Source organism: Mesoplodon bidens, assembly GCF_964165515.1.
Source record: "Mesoplodon bidens genome assembly, chromosome: 17".
Taxonomy (NCBI): domain Eukaryota; kingdom Metazoa; phylum Chordata; class Mammalia; order Artiodactyla; family Ziphiidae; genus Mesoplodon; species Mesoplodon bidens.
The window spans coordinates 377,923-398,915 of NC_138174.1; the positions used below are offsets into that span (position 1 = coordinate 377,923).

Here is a 20,993-nt window from a genome sequence, read left to right on the forward strand (position 1 = left end):
TTATTAACTTAAGGGGCAAATATAATTGCCACAGGGACTAGAATACTTATGTTGGCATTCTTTTCCAATATCCAGACAGACACAAGAAGCCAAATCATCAGAAGTTGCTTTGTTTGAGGTGTTTTCCGAATAAAGGGAATAAGGTTTATCGAATAGCTGAACAGTGTTGGTCCTGGACAGCCCGCTACATTCCTTTCCCCCCAGGGAAGACCTTGCCAGAGGCCTCAAGTACAGTCCTTTGGCTCAGCTCATCTTCCCCACGTGTGGAGCCCTGGCCTCTATTTGCCTCTGTGACTTGACTTTTTGCACTTTCGTGGATGATCATCCTTTCCAGTCAGTACGTTCTTCTAGATATTTTCATAACTTGAATATGGTTACTATCAAATATTTTTAATACCAAAGGGTATGTTGTCTCTTTAAGAGCCTGTATTGATCTTGCCTTGGTTTTAAATTTAACTCAGAAGTCTTTTAAATTTCTTCCTAGTTTTTAGGGAAAGTATCACTGTAGCCTGCCTCTACGGATGATGGGTGGTAATTAAAGAATGGGTTTGCCCAGTGAGAGCAAGTATTGAAGTGGGTCAAGGACAGTGCCCTGGAAAAAATATTAAATTTTAAGACAGGGAAAGGGTAATCTGCAAACAAAACAAAACAAAACCAAGAAGGGGTAGGAGAGAGTGGTGTTCTACAAGTAAGAGGAGAAGTCTGTGAGACAGGTTGGTTGGTGGCATTGTCTCAGTAAAGCCAGACAAGAGTTACTGTAAAAAGAAATGTTTTAGATTACAGAGTTGTCAACCTATATGAATCCTCAGAAGGTATTTGGACCTTTAGTCAGTGTGTATTAAGAGATGGGTAAGATAGGTCTGCTGAATCCAGTTGGCTTTTTAGGTTCTTATTTCTGATTTTATTTGTCTTTTTTTTTTCCTCTAAATTTATTATTTATGTTTGGCTGTGTTGGGTCTTCATTGCTGCACGTGGGCTTTCTAGTTGCGGCGAGCGGGGGCTACTCTTCGTTGCAGTGCATGGGCTTCTCATTGCAGTGGCTTCTCTTGTTGTGGAGCACGGGCTCTAGGCGTGCAGACTTCAGTAGTTGTGGCTCGTGGGCTTAGTTGCTCCTTGGCTGTGGGATCTTCCCGGACCAGGGCTCGAACCTGTCTCCCCTGCATTGGCAGGCAGATTCTTAACCACTGCGCCACCAGGGACGTCCTCACTTGGCTTCTTAAATGGTGATCTGTGAAGAAGCTAAATGTGTCATGGGTTAACGAAAATTAAAGCTTTTGAAAATCTCATTTTTTGGTTAGAATATCGATACTTTTAGATTTGATAGCACGTATCTGTGGGGATTTATGAAGAAGATAGAAAAATTTGTAGATTAGTGGCTATTGAATATTCATACCCAAAGGATTCAGACTGATGGTGATTTTTAGCCTAGATGGAGGTTTCTAGTAATTTTCTCAGGATTGTATCTCTCACTGCTTCCTATACTTTATTTTTAAGCCAGTGAGTTAAAAGAAGAAATAATCTTAGCATAGTTTAAAATCAAACACCTAAGCCAAATCAAAATTTGGATAATTGAAACTGAAAACCTATATCCACTGTCCTTTTAGGATCAGATCATTGTGACATGACTGTATATCAAGTTCTTTCTTCAGCTTCTCATTGATTTTACCTCTTGTTGACCTTTTAAACCCCTTGGGCTTGCTTGGGAATGGGCAGAAGTTTCGGGATAGTGGAAATGTTCTACAATTAGATTGTGGCGATGGTTACCCAACTTTAAATTTAGTAAAAATTAATTGGATGTTATAGTGTGTAAATTATATCAATACAGCTGTTTAAAAAAATACCAGTGGGACACCTGTACAACTTTAACTCTTCGTACGTGTCACAATACTGTCATGTGGAAAGGGAATGGTTTTAAGGTGGTTATAAAAAATTATGAAACGATTTAAAGTAGCCTCTGTATTTTTAAACAGATTTGATCCTCAAGAAAGTGAAATGGGACAGAATGTTCAAAAGAAATATAATCATAAAAAGGAATTTTCTTGTAGTGGTACATACCCATCACTAGAAAAGAAGGTTGACATTTCTATCCTAACGCGTGAAGCCGCCCCGCCAACTCCTCTGCAACTGGAAAGTAGTGCTTCGCATTCAGAAGCAGAACACTTCCCGCCGCAGAGTGAGGTGGTTGCAATAACCCCCCGTGAAACCGTTGCTGCTCTGCCTCGGGTGGGACCAAGCCCTGATGTGATCATCGAAGAAGTCATCGACGAAGACCTGGAAAGTGAGTGCAACTAGCAAAGCAAGGAAACAATATATTGTGTCTGGAACTAGAAACGAAGTTAGTACCTCTTTGTCCCTGTACTTAACAAACATTGCTGTTATCTTACACCTCATTCTGGGTTAATCTGTTGATTCCACGCCCCTACTTTCACATTTTCCAAAGTTAGGGTAATTTTTAATGCAATAATATAGCTAAACTATAATATTTGGTTTAATTAGGGTGTTTGACTTTTTAGTGTTCCACATACAAACCTCTATAAAAGATGAAAATACTATAAATAAATGACAACCATATTAGTAGAAGCAGTCTGATGACTTTGTTCTTAAATTTAAGAACAGCATATCTTAAATCTTTGTTCTGAGATACAGTCCTTTGTAAAATGAACTAGCATGAATGTAGTAGCATCTGTTAATAATGTTTAACATTTAAATGCATCATAATTGTTTGATTAGATTTCCAATGTTGGTGTTCTCCCCATCAACATCAGGGTGAGATACTACTGTGTGTAGTTACATTGTCAGTCTTCTTTAGGACCATTTTCAAGATTTGGTTTTCTCCTCCCCCCTGCTCCCAGTCTATTTCATTGACTGAGTTTCCAGAATGGTATTTTGAATACAAAAAAAAGGACATGCTGTTTTCTTTCATTTCTACAATATTATTATTATCACTGATTATCTCAGTGAGTTAAGAGAACTATCAGGACTTTGCCTGCTGATACAAGGGGGTCTTGCCCTTCCAGTATTTTGCCCATTCAAGTACAGCTTTTTAAACAGTATGTTAAGTATGCCATTGTCAACGTAATAAAACTAAAAACAATTGCCTTTATTTTCTCTTTTGACGAAGCATGCTTCACAGATCATCTTGTGGAGACACCTAGATATCCAAAAGAGCCTCTTCAGGAAAAACCATCTGTTCCTTTTGGATCAAAAGCAGGTACGTTAACAACTCTGAACTTGATGCAGCAGAGTTGATACATAGTAACTCTTATGGAGAAGGAGGCAGTGAGTTAAATGAATTTTACTAATAACTAAAACTTATTTATTTATTTATTGTTGCCACGCCACACGGCTTGTGGGATCTTAGTTCCCCGACCAGGGATCAAACCCCCAGGCCCACAGCAGTGGAAGCGCCGAGTCCTAACCACTGGCCCTCCAGGGAATTCCTAAAATTTCTTCCTTTTTAATGTTAAAAGTTCTGGCTGTTACGGGCAAAAACATTTCTGAAATTTATAACACTTCTCTCAGCTGTCTCCCCAGCTACACATACTTATCTCTTTACCTCATTCTCAGTATGGGTATTATTCTGTGTGATCTGTATTGGATAGGTAAAATGATCTATTTGTTCAATTTTTATCATCTATCTATACTTCAGTTCCTCCTAGTCTTTGTTTTTTAAACATTTTTACTAGATATACTAGGATACCTACATTGTTCAAAAATTAAATATATATATATTAAAATACCCTGTGAACCTTTTCCCCTAACCTATTCCCATTCCATTTGTCTCTTCTTCCCTTCCAGTTTCTTTATTCATATTTGAACAAATACACATATATTATTTTTCTAATTCTCATTTTTGGTTGTTTTTGTACACAAAACATAGCATGCCATGTTTTTTTAATTCCTTTTTCCCTTGGGGTTTTTTTTTTTTTTTTTTTTTTTGGTCTTTTTTTTTTGGCCACATCACATGGCATGCAGGATCTTAATTCCCCAATCAGGGATCGAACCTGTGCCCCCTGCAATGGAAGTGTGGAGTCTTAACCACTGGATGGCCAGGGAAGCCCCTTAATTCCTTCCTTAACATGTTATTCTGGAGATCTTTTCATATCAGTAGAAACACTTGGCTTAATTACTGCTGTATACAAAAAGTTTCTCACTGTCTTTTATTCTGCCCCACCCTTACTTCCACCAAAACACACATATCTCCCCCTAAATGCTGCTCAGTATATTGGCTTTCCCAGACTTTTTTTCATACTTCTCCAGCCTGATAAGATTTAAGATTCAAAGTGGCTGTGAGCTAATTATTAGTTCTTTCAGTTTAGTATAGTTTAAACAGGATTTTGTTTCTGTATTAGAAGCATCGTTATCAGTGGGGTTCTGAGTTCCAATTATGTTTATAAGTAAATTCTGAAGTTTTGTTGTAATACAGTAGAGTTACAGCATATACTCTGACTTTAGAACCTAACTAACCACTTGAACTTAAATTCCACTTATTTAACATATTTTGCAAATAAAATAAAAGGTTTGCAGTTCAGGTTGCTAAAGAAATCATTGTGGAAGTGGAATGTGTTTGTTTTATCAGTCTAGTTACTGTTTGGGGTTTGGGTTACCGTAATTTTGTGGGCCTAGGTATTCTAGAGTTTGCAGTGCTACAAGACACATTCTTTCAAAGGATACTGCATTCAGTTTCTATGACTTCTTTCCTGACTTTTGGCTTATTAATATGGTTTAAATATTCTCATCCAGGTTCTCCAGAGCTAGTTTTTGTAAGCCATGTAATACATCCTTGCCACTTCTACATTCGGAAGTATTCACAAATAAAAGATGCAACAGTATTGGAAAAGAAGGTGAATCAGTTTTGCAGTAAGAGTGTATACCTTGATCCTTCAGACATTTTGGAGCTAGGTAATGAAATATTACTCTAAGTTAAAATATGAAGCTTATTTAAATATTGTAATATTGGCCAACCCATATAGACTTTTTGTAATACAGATTTGTGCAAGCATAAAGGTTTTGGAATTATTTAACATAAGTTAAATTTTATTTAGGTAACTTAGCTAAGTATTAAAATTGACTGGGGTTTTTTTTCTGCTCAGAGATACCTAGTAGTAATATTATTACAGTATACAGTATACATAATTCCAGCATTTTTAATGTCATTTAAAAATGATTTTAAAATATTTTTAGTATCATTTGCCAAGTTTAACTGGAGTCATACTAATTTGGAACTTGCTTTCTTTTTTTTATGTTCTTTTCCATTATGGTTTATCACTGAATATTGAATATAGTTCCCTGTGCTATCCAGTAAGACCTTGTTGTTTATCCATTCTATTTATAATAGTTTGCATCTACCAAGCACAAACTCCCACTTCATCAAATACCACATATGGTATTTGTCTTTCTTTTTCTGACTTCACTTAGTATGATAATCTCTAGTTCCATCCATGTTGTTGCAGATGGCATTATTTTGATCTTTTTTATGGCTGAGTAGTATTCCATTGTATATATGTACCACATCTTCTTTATCCATTCATCTGTCAGTGGACATAAAATTGACTGTTGAGTGAGATATACACAAAGACTCCATTATGGAGTAAGGTGAGATATTTTTTAAATTACAAAACCCGTGATGGGTTATACAATTTGTCCCCTCACCTCCAGAGAAAAGTATTCCTCTAAGTGTTACCTTGTAGTATGACTACAATCCCTTGCTGTCTACATGTGAATGTTGAAGATGTTGTTGAACACCTGAGTGAGATAGATGCAGGACAGTGGCATCCATTTCCTAGGGTCACACAGAGGGTAGTTGGTAAATTTAATCAGTCCATCTTAATTCTAAGGCTGTGTGTAATTTGCTGTAATTTAGGCTTTCATTACAAACGTTTTCCTTGTAACACTTGATTAAATTTGATTATACTCTGTAATAAGATGAAGCTATGATTTGTTTGATTTATTAATACAGCATTTTTCTCATTCTGTTAATATCAATGCCTATATATAACTAATACCAAAAAGTACTATATTGTCTGTTCAGCTTTATATAGTAGGTTTTTTTTCTTTTTTTTTTTTTTGTGGTACGTGGGCCTCTCACTGTTGTGGCCTCTCCCATTGCGGAGCACAGGCTCCAGACGCACAGGCTCAGTGGCCATGGCTCACGGGCCTAGCTGCTCCGCAGCATGTGGGATCTTCCCGGACCAGGCACAAACCCGTGTCCCCTGCATCGGCAGGCGGACTCTCAACCACTGTGCCACCAGGGAAGCCCAGTAGGGTTTTTTTTTTAATTTTTAAATTTTTTGGCTGCATCAGGTCTTGGCTGCGGCACGTGGGACCTTTCATTGCAGTGCGTGGGCTTCTCTAGTTGCAGTGCACGGGCTTCTCTCTAGTTGTGGCATGTGGGTTTTCTCTCTCTAGTTGTGATGCATGGGCTCCAGGGCACGTGGGCTCTGTTGTTTGTGGCACTCGGGCTCTCTAGTTGAGGCATGTGGGCTTATTTGCCCTGCGGCATGTGTTATCTTAGTTCCCCGACCAGGGATTGAACCCACATCCCTTGCATTGGAAGGGGGATTCTTTACCACCAGACCACTGGGGAAGTCCCTATAGTAGTTCTTTAAAAGTGTTACTAACTCTCAGCTCATCTTTGTAGCTTATCAGAATATCAGAAGGCTAGAATCATCATATACTTCTGATAAAAATGAAAAATAATTTTTAAAGTTAAAAAATAGTGTTTAGGGACTTCCCTGGTGGCACAGTAGTTAAGAATCCTCCTGCCATTGCAGGGGACACAAGTTTGAGCCTTGGTCCAGGAAGATCCCACATGTCACAGAGCAACTAAGCCTGTGCATCACAAATACTGAGCCTGTGCTCTAGAGCCTGCAAGCCACAACTGCTGAAGCCCATGTGCCTTGAGCCCGTGCTCTGCAACGAGAAGCCACCACGGAACTTCCCTGGTCACGCAGTGGTTAAGAATCCACCTGCCAATGCAGGGGACATGGGTTCAATCCCTGGTCTGGGAAGATCCCACATGCCGTGGAGCAACAGCCTGTGTGCCACAACTACTGAGCCCGCATGCCACAACTACTGAAGCCCGCGTGCCTAGAGCCCTGCTCTGCAACCAGAGAAACCACCACAATGAGAAGCCCGTGCACTGCCATGAAGAGTAGCCCCCGCTTGCCACAACTAGAGAAAGGCGTTGTGCAGCAATGAAGACCCAAAACAGCCAAAAATAAATTTGAAAAAGAAAGAGAAGCCACCACAATGAGAAGCATGTGCACCTCAACGAAGAGTAGCCCCCACTCACAGCAACTAGAGAAAAGCCCATGTGCAGCAACGAAGACCCAGCACAGCCAAAAATAAATAAATAGAATAAATTAATTTAAAAAATCGTGTTTAAATTCTGAATATCTAAGGAAGGAAAAGTGTAGCATTAAACTTAATTTTTACGGCTTCAAATAATTCTCTAAATTTAATATATGCACAAAAGAGCTCAGTTTAGATTTAGAAAATGTTCTAAGAAAGCCAAAAAGTCATCCTTTAAGTCGTCAAGGATAATTATTATTTCAAGGTAGATATACATGATTTAAATACTCATTTATCGTTTTTCTTTCAATTTTTTTTATTTTTAGCTGCGTTGGGTCTTTGTTGCTGCATGTGGGCTTTCTCTAGTTGTGGCGAGCAAGAGCTACTCTTCGTTGTGGTGCACAGGCTTCTCATTGCAGTGGCTTCTCTTGTTGCGGAGCACGGGCTCTAGGCGCATGGGCCTCATAGTTGTGGCTCACAGGCTCAGCAGTTGTGGCTCACAGGCTCAGTAGTTGTGGCACACGGGCTTAGTTGCTCCAGGGCATGTGAGATCTTCCCAGACCAGGGTTTGAACCCGTGTCCCCTGCATTACCCTGGATTCTTAACCACTGTGCCACCAGGGAAGCCCTCATTTATCTTTCAAGAAATTAATGGTAAGGGAAGAAATGTAATATAATGCTTTAACAGAGTATCCTCTTGTTCCCTTTTCCTACCTGTGTTCTTCATTATAAAGAACATCAGGGGCTTCCCTGGTGGCGCAGTGGTTGAGGGTCTGCCTGCCGATGCGGGGGGCGCGGGTTCGTGCCCCGGTCCGGGAGGATCCCACGTGCTGCAGAGCAGCTGGGCCTGTGAGCCATGGCCGCTGGGCCTGCGCGTCTGGAGCCTGTGCTCTGCAACGGGAGAGGCCACAGCAGTGAGAGGCCCGCGTACCACCAAAAGAAAAAAAAAAAACAAGAACAACAGATGACTTCAATAGACTTTTATCTCATCTATTGCAAGAAAGAATAGTTTAATAGCATATAGTTTAAAACTAAGAATATTGGTTATATGGTATATCAGCATAAGAGAAGGGTTGATGACAATCTCAAGGCCAAAACAGATGTTTTGGTAGAACTTAAAAGGTTGCCCTGATGTGCCTCTCAACTATCCTGTTTTTATTAGCATGTATAGAGGGGATTATACAGCATCTCTCTGTATGTAATCAGTGATCAAGTCTTACCAAGTATATCTCTGATGCTAGCTGAGTTTTTAAGAGGATGGGCTCTAAGACTACCTGGGTTCTCTTCCTACCTCTTCTAAGTAGCCATGTGGCTTGGGCTGGGTTTTCAGCTTCTTTTTGCCTAGTTTCCTCACCTATGGGATGGAAGCACCATCTCCATGGGGTTGTTGTGGGGAGGAGGTGAATTCAAACACAAAATACTGAGAACATTGCTGAGCCTATAGTAAAAATAAAACTTCTTTCTAACTTGATCTTTTTTGTGGTTATTAATTTGTAATTCACCTGATCCCTCCATAAGGGAAGACCATAACGTCTTCCTCTGCTGCTTGGTCCTTGGTTCATCTTCCCCTTCTCTGAACTCCACTGTGTATTAATTTCTTAATTTTGGCCTTTCACACTCTCCCTTTCTTGGTTTCTTTACTTTCACTCCCCTTTTACCAAGAGAAGGTCATTGCTGCTTCCTTTATGCTACTAAAGTATTTTATAGATTTCGGTATATATATATATATCTGTACTTGCATGTGTGTACATGCACAACGATAGGTCTTTATTGTTATAAGTACAGTGTATTATAGTCACTTACTTGCCTGTCTCCTTTCCTTTCTTGAGCTTCTTGATAGCAGGACGGTCTTACTCATCTTTGTTATAGTTTATAAAACACAGGTCCTCAGTAAAGGACTGCTGGCTTTGTTTTCTTTGTTTTTACCTCCCCGTCTAGGACATAAGTTTCTGTATAACAGAAACTGCCAAAATACACTACCTTTTAATCCCTCTCATAGCACTTGACACAGTACTGTATCATCAGTTAATAAATGAATTAAGACTTCTTAGTGGTGGAACTAATGTACATGTTTGTAAATTAGAGCTAATTAGATATTTTTTTTCATAAACATTGATAATGATTTGTCTCCATTATTTAGGTGCAAGAATATTTGTCAACAGTATTGAAAATGGAATGTGGTGTCGAGGAACTATTACTGAATTAATTCCAATAGGAAGTGAAAGTATTAGAAAACCTTGTATTCCAACCAAATTCTCAGTCCACAAAGTTGCACTAATACAAATATTCATGGTAGATTTTGGAAATTCTGAAGTCCTAATTGTTGCAGGGTATGTTATTTTATAATTACTATGTGTTCCTGGTCTGCTTAGAAACACTTGTGATGGGGGAGGAGGGGAGATACTAAAGAAGAAAGAAAAGTAAGAAGAGGTAGAGAGGAATAAGTTATCCTTCTTCATTTCCAAGGCATATACCTTTTATTTTGCTCTGTAATTTGTCTTACTAATTACTAAATTAGTAAAGTATTAGCTATCAGTGTTACTAGATGGAGAGCTTGGAAAAAGAACTTTCTGATGTTTCAAACTTAAATGCTCTACTATATAGCCTCAAAGCAGGAAAGGAAGCACAAAAATGGTTCTTTTAAATAAAATTTACAGTTAGTTGCCAGACGATTGAGTAAAATTTTTAATCATATTTCTATAATTTCATTATTGTATGTTAAAGTGGCATAGTGTCTGACTCTACGTGTTCAAAACTGTTTCCCTCAGTCTTCTAGGAAAATAAAACAAACTGAAAATGTTCTTCTAGTAAGGACCAGTATTAACTCTTGCATGGACCAGTATTAACTCTTGTACTTTATTAAATGGTCATAGCTTTATAAATAGATTTCTGTTTGGGGGTGTCATTATGCCTTTAAATTTAAACCAAATAGGTATATGAAAGACAATCCAGGTGAAGGCAGTTGAGATTTATTTCTATGGGTAGAAGCAGTGTCTGTGTTTATAAAAGCTAGATTAAATCTATATAGTGAGATAGTATGAATCAGAATATAACTTTCTAAGAGAAAAATACTGTATATTAACACATTTATATGGAATCTAGAAAAATGGTACTGATGAACCTAGTGGCAGGTCAGGAATAGAGATGCAGATGTAGAGAATGGACTTGAGGACACAGTGGGGGAAGGGTAAGCTGGGACGAAGTGAGAGAGTGGCATGGACATATACACACACTACCATACATAAAACAGACAGCTAGTGGGAAGCAGCCGCATAGCACAGGGAGATCAGCTGGGTGCTTTGTGACCACCTAGAGGGGAGGGATAGGGAGGGTGGGAGGGAGACGCAAGAGGGAGGAGATATGGGGATGTATGTATATGTATAGCTGATTTACTTTGTTATACAGCAGCAACTAACACATCATTGTAAAGCAATTATCCAATAAAGATATAAAAATAAATAAATAAAATTTTAAAAGACTATAACTTCCTAGAAGATTTAACTTAAAGAGAGTATCCTTAGAAATGCATACCTTTTGTGGGGTAAGGCAAGTTTGGGCTTGAAGCATTATTTTCAGTAAATATTGCTTGAATTTTTCCCAGAGTTGGTGATACTCATGTGAGATCAGAACACATTGCTAAGCAGCATGTAACACTAAATGACTTGTGTCTGGCTCTGAGGAAGTCTGAGCCATATATTGAAGGGCTGCTGAAAGACATCCAGCCATTAGCACAGCCATGCTCATTGAAAGACATTGTTCCACAGAATTCAGTAAGTGAGACTTAAATTATTTCTTGTTCAGGGGCCAAATAGTCCAGTTTTAGCTATGCATTGCTGATCAGATTACTGAATGTAGGTTCAGTTCTCTTATTAAATACATTTTGTATAATAAACTGTTGGTGCCAATAAAAAAGGAAATGAACTTCAGTTTCTACAATTAGAATCGTTCTTAATGGGAAATTGAGTTGAATATGCATATATGAACGTAATGATGAGTGAAATATCCAAGTAAACCACAAAATTTTGGAGTCAAATAAATATGGAGAGAAATTTTAAATATTATGTGGTATGTGTTTCCATTCATTTCTTCCCTATTTCCATGGCCCTTTGCTCACTACTTATAGCCTATATTGCATTCTGCTTTGTATTATTAATGAATATTTATTCCCCAGAAAGATTTAAAACTCCTATGAGACAAATTGTATGTAAAGATACTTGTTAAGCAGTTATATTATTATAAAGTCTGAAAGCAGGAGTCTGCACCTTTGCTCATCTTTGTATCCAGCACTTAGCAAATCACTGAGCACGTAGTAGGTATTCAGCAAATATTTTAAAGAATGAACAAATGAATAAAAAAGTAAAAGGAAACACATAAACATATTAGCCCTGGTATTTTCCTCAAAATGGGAAAATTATTTTGGCTTTAATTTTATCTCTTTTTTTTTTGCCTTTTCTATTCTGATTGGGCTTTACTTTTATACTCACAAAATCTTTAGAAGATGTTTTATTTTTAAGGAATGTGTAGTTTTGGCCCATGAAGTTTACTTTAGGTATGAGTACTTAAAGTTTCAAAGTTCAGTGAGAAATTTTTTTTTCAATGGGTAAGTATTTTTCCTTATTGTTTAAGTAGCATTTACCTCATATATTGCTAGTAATGGAAAAACTAAGTTACCTGGTAATGATTGTAAATATCTTTAATGTATTACATGGCTTCCATCATGCTTTCAAAATTACCTTTTGGATTTCATCGTTTAAGTGGAAACTTCATATATAATACTTGTTTTATTTTTAAATTTTTATTTATTATATTGATATTAATATTCAGAAATAAAACCAAGTCCTGAAGTGCAATAGCTTATGGTCACCTTGAGACCATGTTTATAAAATCTAAGTGTGATCCGTACATTGTGCATACGTAAAGACTGTCCTTGGGTTTGTGGGCCCAGCTGCTTCTAAATATCTATGGTTGGTTCAGTGCCTTTGTTCAAATTTGCAGACTTCGGCTGTTACAAAGCTAAATCTACAACATTGTACCATTAGAGCTAATTATAATTACTGAATACATTGGAATTTTACTTTTTCCACAGACTAAAGGCTGGGGAGAAGAAGCTAAAATAGAATTTTTGAAAATGGTAAATAAGAAGGCTGTTTTAATGAAAGTTTTTAAAGAAGAAGATGGTATGCTAATTGTAGATCTGCAGAAGCCACCAACAAATAAAATAAGCAGTGATATGCCTGTGTCTCTTAGAGATGCATTAATTTTTATGGAACTAGCAAGGTAGGTAACTTATTAAAATGTAAATAATTTCAAGGTTATAGCTATAAATTGGAACAGCAGATTTTACCTTTAAAAAATATGGGCTCTAAAGTGAACTGTAACATACACTAAGAGGGAGCACCAGATCCTAACCACTAGACCACCAGGGACATCCTAACATACTTGAAGAGGTTACAAATATTGCTGTCAGAGTGTTCTAAGTACAGTTGTCTGTGAAAATTGCATTCAGATCATTTGATGTAAGGAAATAGAAAAATTAAGATAGCTCAAAATAGAAACGATTGGTAGATACGGAACATTTTTTAATACTCTTGCTGACTTTTACAAGTAGCTTCAGTAGGGTTTCAAGAATTACAGTTTAACAGTTCTTACATTTTCTAACCTTTGGAATAAGATCATGATCACCACTCTATATTTAACGTATGAATCTAGAGTAGATACTTAAATTTCTTTCCTTTCTCATCTCTGATGAACAAAGTAAGATGACTAAGTAACCACAGAGATGATGGAAGATACTACTTTCTGTCCTGAGCAATTACACGACTCTGGAAGTGACCCAAGTAGATTCCATTCTGGAAAAATAAAACTTAAGTCGAGTATTGGAGCTGAAAGCGGTCACAGAAACCCCTCAGCTGGCCTTTCTGATTGCTACCATAGATGCTGGGTATTGTCAACCAAAAGAGTAGAAACTTTGAGTAGAACATACAGGCCCAACTCAAAAATGTTCCAGCACAAACTTGAAGGTTAATTAATTGAGTTTTGAGACTTGACCTTTTATTTATCCTGGTTTGATCAATTGGAGACAATACTAAGAAATGTTGTAAGTTAGAAGAGAGAAATTGGAAAAATACTCTTGGTAGATAAATCAGTATGTGTGTAAGTCCTTTCTTCAGATCAATTCACTGAGAGAAGAGAGACTTAATGGCTCTTGCTTATGCTTTTAATTAGGTTCAGGTCTCAATTAGCAAGAAGTCACTCTGAAAAAAATGCGACTCTACACTATCATCCACCTGTTTTGCCTAAGGAAATGACAGATGTTTCAGTTATGGTTTGTCATATAAATAGTCCTACTGATTTCTATCTTCAGTTGGTAAGTATATAGTGGTCCTTTGAGAAAAGGATTTTTTCAAATTTTAAGTAGAAATTTGTAATGGAAATGAGTGCCCAGTATGAGTTTAGAGCAAACCACTATCAACCTTCTGTAAATATAAGTTTCTTAGTAGCTTAGTAGTTTCTTGTTTTTAAACAAGAAATTCATGTGATTCATAGTAAATTGAAGGAAATCTTTATCATGCAAGTTAGTGAAGTATGGAGGGGAAGGAAAATGAAGGATCCCTGATGTGTAAATGTTTCTTGCTACCTTCTGAAATCTAGAAACCAGGAGAGCACATAGAGCTGGCAAATCAAAATAAAATGATAACACCTGCTTCTGATAATGTATGAGAATTTACTTTTTATTCCTAGGTAATTTTCTGAATTAGAATACCAAAATAGATTCAGATTAAAGGCATTCATAGAAAATTTTGGATATATGACTGATGGGTTTGTTTTAGATAGCTACCAGCATTAAGGTTCATCTTTATTGATCTCTCTGTGTCCATGATTTATGTGTCACACAAAACATTATGGCCCTTAGAATGAGTTAATTCTAGTCCATTGCCCATTTTTGAATTGGATTATTTATTTTGCTGTTGTTAGGTTATAGGAGATCTTTATACATGATGGATATTAATATTTTATCAGATGTATCATTTTCAGATGTTTTCTCTTATTCTGTGGCTTACCTTATCACTCTCTTGATAGCATTCTTTCAAAAAGTTTTTAATTGATAAAGTCCAGTTTATCTACTTTTTTTTTGTTGCCTGCATTTTGATGTCATATCCAAGAAATCATTGCCAATCTTAACATTGTGAAGCTTTTCCCCCCTGTGTTTTCTTCTATGAGTTTTATAGTTTTAGCTCTTACATTTAGGTCTTTGAGCTGATTTTTATATATGGTGTAAGGGAAAGGTTCATTCTTTCCCATATGGATATCCAGTTTACCCAGCACCGTTTGTTGAAAAGATGGTCTTTTCTCCATTGTATGGTCTTGGCACCCTTGTCAACACTCAGTTGACCATGTACGTGAATGTTTATCTCTGGGCTCTCTATTCTGTTCCATTGGTCCATCTGTCCGTTCTTACGGCAGCAGCACACTGGGTTTTTTTGTTTTCTGTTTTTAATTGGAGTGTAGTTGATTTACAGTGTGCCAGTCTCTGCTGCACTGCAGAGGGACTCAGTTATATACATATATACATTCTTTTTTTTTTTTTTTTGCGGTACGCAGGCCTCTCACTGTTGTGGCCTCTCCCATTGCGGAGCAGAGGCTCCGGACGCGCAGGCTCAGCGGCCATGGCTCATGGGCCCAGCCGCTCTGCGGCATGCGGGATCCTCCCGGACCGGGGCACGAACCCGTGTCCCCTGCATCGGCAGGCGGACTCCCAACCACTGCACCACCAGGGGAGCCCTACGTTCTTCTTTAATATTCTTTTCCATTATGGTTTATCCCAGGATATTGAATATTGTTCCCTGTGCTGTACAGTAGGACCTTGTTGTTTATCCATTGTAAATGTAATAGTTTGCATCTACCAACCCCAGACAGTCCATCCCTCTGCCTCTCACCCTCCCCCTTGGCAACCACAAGTCTGTTTTTTATGTCTGTGAGTCTATTTCTGTTTTGTAGATAGGTTCATTTTTGCCATATTTTAGATTCTACATGTAAGTGATATCGTATGGTATTTGTGTTTCTCTTTCTGAATTACTTCACTTAGTATGATAATCTCTTGTTGCATCCATGTTGCTGCAAATGGCATTATTTTGTTCTTTTTTTTGTTCTTCTTTATGGCTGAATAGTATTCCACTGTATATATATACCACATCTTCTTTATCCTTTCATCTTTCAGTGGACATTTAGGTTGCTTCCATGTCATGGCTATTGTGAATGGTGTTGCTATGAACATAGGGGTGCATGTATCTTTTTGAATTATAGTTTTCTCTGGATAGAGTGGAGTTGCTGGATCATATGGTATATCTCTATTTTTAGTTTTCTGAGGAACCTCCGTACTGTTCTCCATAGTGGCTGCACCAATTTACATTCCCACTAACAGTGTAGGAGGGTTCCCTTTTCTCCACAGCCTCTCCAGCGTTTGTTATTTGTAGACTTTTAATATTTTTATTTTTAATTTTTTTGTTTTTATTTACTTTTTTGGTCACGCCACATGAAATGCAGGATCTTAGTTCCCCAGCCAGGGTTTGAACCTGTGCCCCCTGCAGTGGAAGCACGGAGTCTTAATCACTGGACCATCAGGGAAGTCCCTATAGACTTTTTTTTTTTAATGGCTGTGTTGGGTCTTCGTTGCTGCACGCAGTCATTCTCTAGTTGTGTCGAGTGGGGGCTACTCTTCGTTGTGGTGTGCAGCCTTCTTATTGCAGTGGCTTCTCTTGTTTCAGAGCACGAGCTCTAGGCACACGAGCTTCAGTAGTTGTAGCACACGGGCTCAGTAGTTGTGGCGTGTGGGCTTAGTTGCTCCGTGTCATGTGGGATCTTCCTGGACCAGGGCTCAAACCCGTGTCCCCTGCATTGGCAGGTGGATTCTTAACCACTGCACCACCAGGGAAATCCCCCTATAGACTTTTTTTTTTTTTTTTTTTTTTGCGGTATGCGGGCCTCTCACTGTTGTGGCCTCTCCTGCCGCGGAGCACAGGCTCCAGACCCACAGGCCCAGCCGCTCCGTGGCACGTCGGACCCTCCCAGACTGGGGCACGAACCTGCGTCCCCTGCATCAGCAGGCAGACTCCCAACAACTGTGCCACCAGGGAAGCCCTCGCTATAGACTTTTTAATGGTGGCCATTCTGACCGGTGTGAGGTGTTACCTCACTGTAGTTTTGATTTGCATTTCTCTAATAATTAGTCATGTGGAGCATCTTTTCATGTGCCTACTGACCATCTGTATGTCTTCTTTGGGGAAATCTATTAAGGTCTCCTGCCCATTTTTCAGTTGGGTTTTTTTTGTTGTTGTTGAGTTGTATGAGCTGTTTATATATTTTGGAGATTAAGCCCTTGTTGGTTGCATCATTTAGAAATATTTTCTCCCATACTGTAGGTTGTCTTTTCATTTTGTTTATGGTTTTCTTTGCTGTGCAAAAGCTTGTGAGTTTCATTAGGTCCTGTTTGTTTATTTTTGTTTTTATTTCTATTGCCTTGGAAGACTGACCTAAGAAAACATTGGTACAGTTTATGTCAGAGAATGTTTTGCCTATGCTCTCCTCTAGGAGTTTCATGGTGTTATGTCTTGTAAAAGTCTTCAAGCCATTTTGAGTTTATTTTTGTGCATGGCGTGAGGGTGTATTCTAACTTCATTGATTTACATGCAGCTGTCCAACTTTCCCAGCACCACTGCTAAAGAGACTGTCTTTTTCCCATTTTATGTTCTTGCCTCCTTTTTGAAGATTAATTGATCGTAGGTGTGTGGGTTTATTTCTGGGTTCTCTGTTCTGTTCCATTGATCCATATATCTGTTTTTGTACCAATACCACACTGGTTTGATTACTGTAGCTTTGTAGTATTGTCTGAAATCTGGGAGAATTATGCCTCCTGCTTTGTTTTTTTTCCCTCAGGATTGCTTTGGCAGTTCTGGGTCTTTTATGTTTCCATGTAAGTTTTTAGATTATTGTTCTAGTTCTCTGAAAACTGTCATGGGTAATTTGATAGGGATCACATTAAATCTGTAGATTGCTTTGGGTAGTATTGCCATTTTAACAGTATTAATTATTCCAATCAAAGAGCATGGGATATCTTTCCATTTCTTTGATTCCTCTATAATTTCCTTTATTAATGTTTTATAGTTCTCAGCATATAAGTCTTTCAGCTCCTTGGTCAGGTTTATTCCTAGGTGGGTTTTTTGGTGTAATTTTAAAAGGTATTTTTTTTTACATTCCCTTTCTGATATTATTTCATTGTTAGTGTAAAGAAATGCAACTGATTTCTGAATGTTAATCTTGTATCCTGCTACTTGGCTGAATTCATTTATTAGATCTAATAGAGCTTTTTTTTTTAATATTATTTATTTAGGCTGCACCAGGTCTCAGTTGCAGCATGCAGATTCTTAGTTGTGGCATGCAGACTCTTAGTTGCAGCACGCATGAGGGATCTAGTTTCCTGACCAGGGATTGAACCAAGGCCCCCTGCGTTGGGAGTGTGGAGTCTTACCCACTGGGCCATCAGGGAAGTCCCAGATCTAGTAGTTTTTGTGTGGCATCCTTAGGGTTTTCTATGTATAGTATCATGTCATCTGCATATAGTGACAATTTTACCTCTTCCCTTCCAATTTGGATACCGTTTATTCCTTGTCTGAATGCTGAGTAGCACACTGTTTTAATTACTGTGGCTTTGTAGCAAGTTTTGAAATCAGGATGTGTGAGCTCTCCAACTTTGTTCTTTTTCAAGTTTGTTTTGGAAGTTTAGGGTCCCTTGAGATCCCATGTGACTTTTCAGATGGGTTTTTCTATTCTACATGAAACATTGTTGGGATTTTAATAGGGATGGCTTTGAATTATAGATTGCTTTGGGTACTGACATCTTAGCAATATTAAATCTTTCAGTTCATGAACATGGGAGATCTTTGCATCTTTAGTTTGTCTTCATTAATTTCAGCAGTGTTGTGTAGTGTACAACAAGTGTACAAGTCTGTGGCATCCTCGATTGTGTTTATTCCTGAGTATATTCTTTTTATTCCATTGTAAAATGAATTGTTTTCTTGATTTCCTTTTCAGACTGTTCATTGTTAGTGTGTAGAAATGCATCTGATTTTTTTTTTTTTTTTGCGGTACGCGGGCCTCTCACTGCTGTGGCCTTTCCCGTTGCGGAGCACAGGCTCCGGACGCACAGGCTCAGTGGCCATGGCTCACGGGCCCAGCCGCTCCGTGGCATGTGGGATCTTCCCAGACCGGGGCACGAACCCGTGTCCCCTGCATCGGCAGGTGGACTCTCAACCACTGTGCCACCAGGGAAGCCCCATCTGATTTTTTTGTGTGTTCATTTTGTATCCTACATCTTTGCCAAATTCATTTATTAGACCTACTAGTATTTTTGTGGCATCTTAGGGTTTTCTACCTGTAAGATCATGTCATCTGCAAAAAGAGATCATTTTCCTACTCTTTGTCAATTTGGTTGGCTTTTCTATCTTTTTTTTTGCCTAATTACTCTGGCTAGAACTTAAAATAGTATATTAAATAGCAGTGGCAAAAGCATGCATCCTATCCTGTTACTGTTCTTAGAAGAAAAGCTGTCAGTCCTTCACATACAAAATTTGCCCTCTTAACCACTTTAAGATGTACATTCAGTAGTGTTCACTATATTCACGTTGTTGTACAACAGATCTCTAGAATCTGTTCATCTTGCAAAACTGAAACTCAGTACCCCTTGAACAATAACTCTGTATTTCATTCTACCCTCAACCACTGACAACTACAATTCTACTCTCTTTTTCTATTAATTTGGCTATTTAGATACTTTATGTAAGTGGAATCATACAGTACAGCTTTACCCTGCTTTTCGGAAGTTCGCTTTACATCAGCTTCACTTTTCTGAAAGACCTGTATTAGTATCTGTTTTTACTAACTGAAAGAAATCTGAAGAGAATTTTTGGTCTTAGCAAAAATAGTGAGCTTATTTGCTTTACTACATTTCGGCTTACAAAAGATTTCATAGGAACACTCTACTTTCAGATAGCAGGGATACCTGTATTTGTCCTTTTGGCACTGGCTTTTTTCACTTAGCATAATGCCCTCATGGCTCATCCATGTTGTAGCATGTGACAGGACTTAACTTCTTTAAGGCTGATTAATATTCCATTGTATGTATATACCACATTTTATTAATTCATTCATCCATTGATGGACATTTGGTTTGCTTCTATCTCTTGACTATTGTGAATGATGCCGCAATGAACATGGGCGTGGAAATACTGTAGTGTCATGTTTTGGTTTCCTTCTTATTTCCTTTTGTGTATCTATATATTTATCTATTGTTACCATGGGGATTACATATAACATTCTAAAGTTACAGAAATCTAATGCGAATTGATACCAACTTTAATTGAACAAAACCCTACTCCTGTATAACTCCATTCTCCTTTTATATTATTGATCTCAGAAATGAACCTTTGTACCTTGTGTGCTCAGTAATGTAGATTTATAATTATTTTTATGCATTTGTCTTTTAAATCCTGTAGAAAATAAAAGTGGAATTACAAACTAAAGTTAATAATGTTGGCTTTGATATTTGTCCATGTATTTATGTTAACCACAGATCTTTACATTTGAATGTGGCTCTCAGTTACACTCTAGCACCTTTCATTTCCTCCTGAATGACTCCCTTTAGCATTGTTTATAAGATAGGTCTAGTGTTAGTGAACTTCCTCACCTCTTGTTTATCTGTGAATAGCTTATTTCTCCCTGTCTTTTGAAGGATAGTTTTGCTGGATCTATGATTCTCAGTTGATGCTTTTTTCTTTCAGTTTAAATATTATTATCTGACCTCCAGGATTTCTGATGAGAAGTCAGCTGATAATCTTATTGATGATCCCTTATATATGACAAGTCACTTCTCTCTTGCTGCTTTCACAACTCACTTTGTCTTTGGCTGTTGACAGTTGTTTATCATGCATCTAGTGTGTCTCTCTTTGAATTTATCCTACTTTGCGTTTTTTGAGTATAGTAACTTTCTAGGGCAGCTATAACGAACTGCCACAGGGAATTGCCTGGCGGTACAGTGGTTAGGACTCTGCGCTTTCACTGCCAGGGGCCATGGCGGTTCAATATGTGGTCAGGGAACTAAGATCCCACAAGCTGTGTGGCATGCCCACTCCCAGCCCCCCACGCAAAAAGTGCCATATACTAGGTAGTTTAAAAAAGCAGAAATTTATTTTCTCACAGTTCTGGAGTCTGCAAGTTTAAGATCAAGGTGTTGGCAGAGTTGGTTCCTTCTGCTTTCTGGGAGGGAAGATCTGTTCCATGTCTCTCCCCTAGATTTGGTGGTTTGCCGGCAGTCTTTAGCACTCATTGGCTTCTGCTGCATCATCCCAGTCTCTGCTTCCTTCACATGGCACTCTCTCTGTGTACCTGTCTGTCTCAATTTTTTTTGTTTTTACATCTTTATTGGAGTATAATTGCTTAACAATGGTGTGTTAGTTTCTGCTTTATAACAAAGTGAATCAGTTATACATATGTTCCCATATCCCCTCCCTCTTGCGTCTCCCTCCCATCCTCCCTATCCCACCCCTCCAGGCGGTCACAAAGCACCGAGCTGATGTCCCTGTGCTATGCGGCTGCTCCCCACTAGCTATCTACCTTATGTTTGGTAGTGTATATATGTCCATGTCTCTC

The 20,993-nt window shown here is 38.2% G+C and overlaps 1 protein-coding gene across 1 annotated transcript in view; it reads left to right on the plus strand.

Moving 5' to 3' along the window:
* Positions 1-20,993, plus strand: part of RNF17 (ring finger protein 17) — a gene marked incomplete at its 5' end in the record, with an annotated part of 124,006 nt that overhangs the window by 33,175 nt on the left and 69,838 nt on the right. Inside the window, 7 exons of the mRNA XM_081214444.1 lie at positions 1,971-2,278; positions 3,122-3,211; positions 4,744-4,902; positions 9,433-9,622; positions 10,894-11,062; positions 12,379-12,569; positions 13,518-13,659. Of these exons, the coding sequence (XP_081070570.1) occupies positions 1,971-2,278; positions 3,122-3,211; positions 4,744-4,902; positions 9,433-9,622; positions 10,894-11,062; positions 12,379-12,569; positions 13,518-13,659 (1,249 nt within the window). The remainder of the gene's footprint in view (positions 1-1,970; positions 2,279-3,121; positions 3,212-4,743; positions 4,903-9,432; positions 9,623-10,893; positions 11,063-12,378; positions 12,570-13,517; positions 13,660-20,993) is intronic.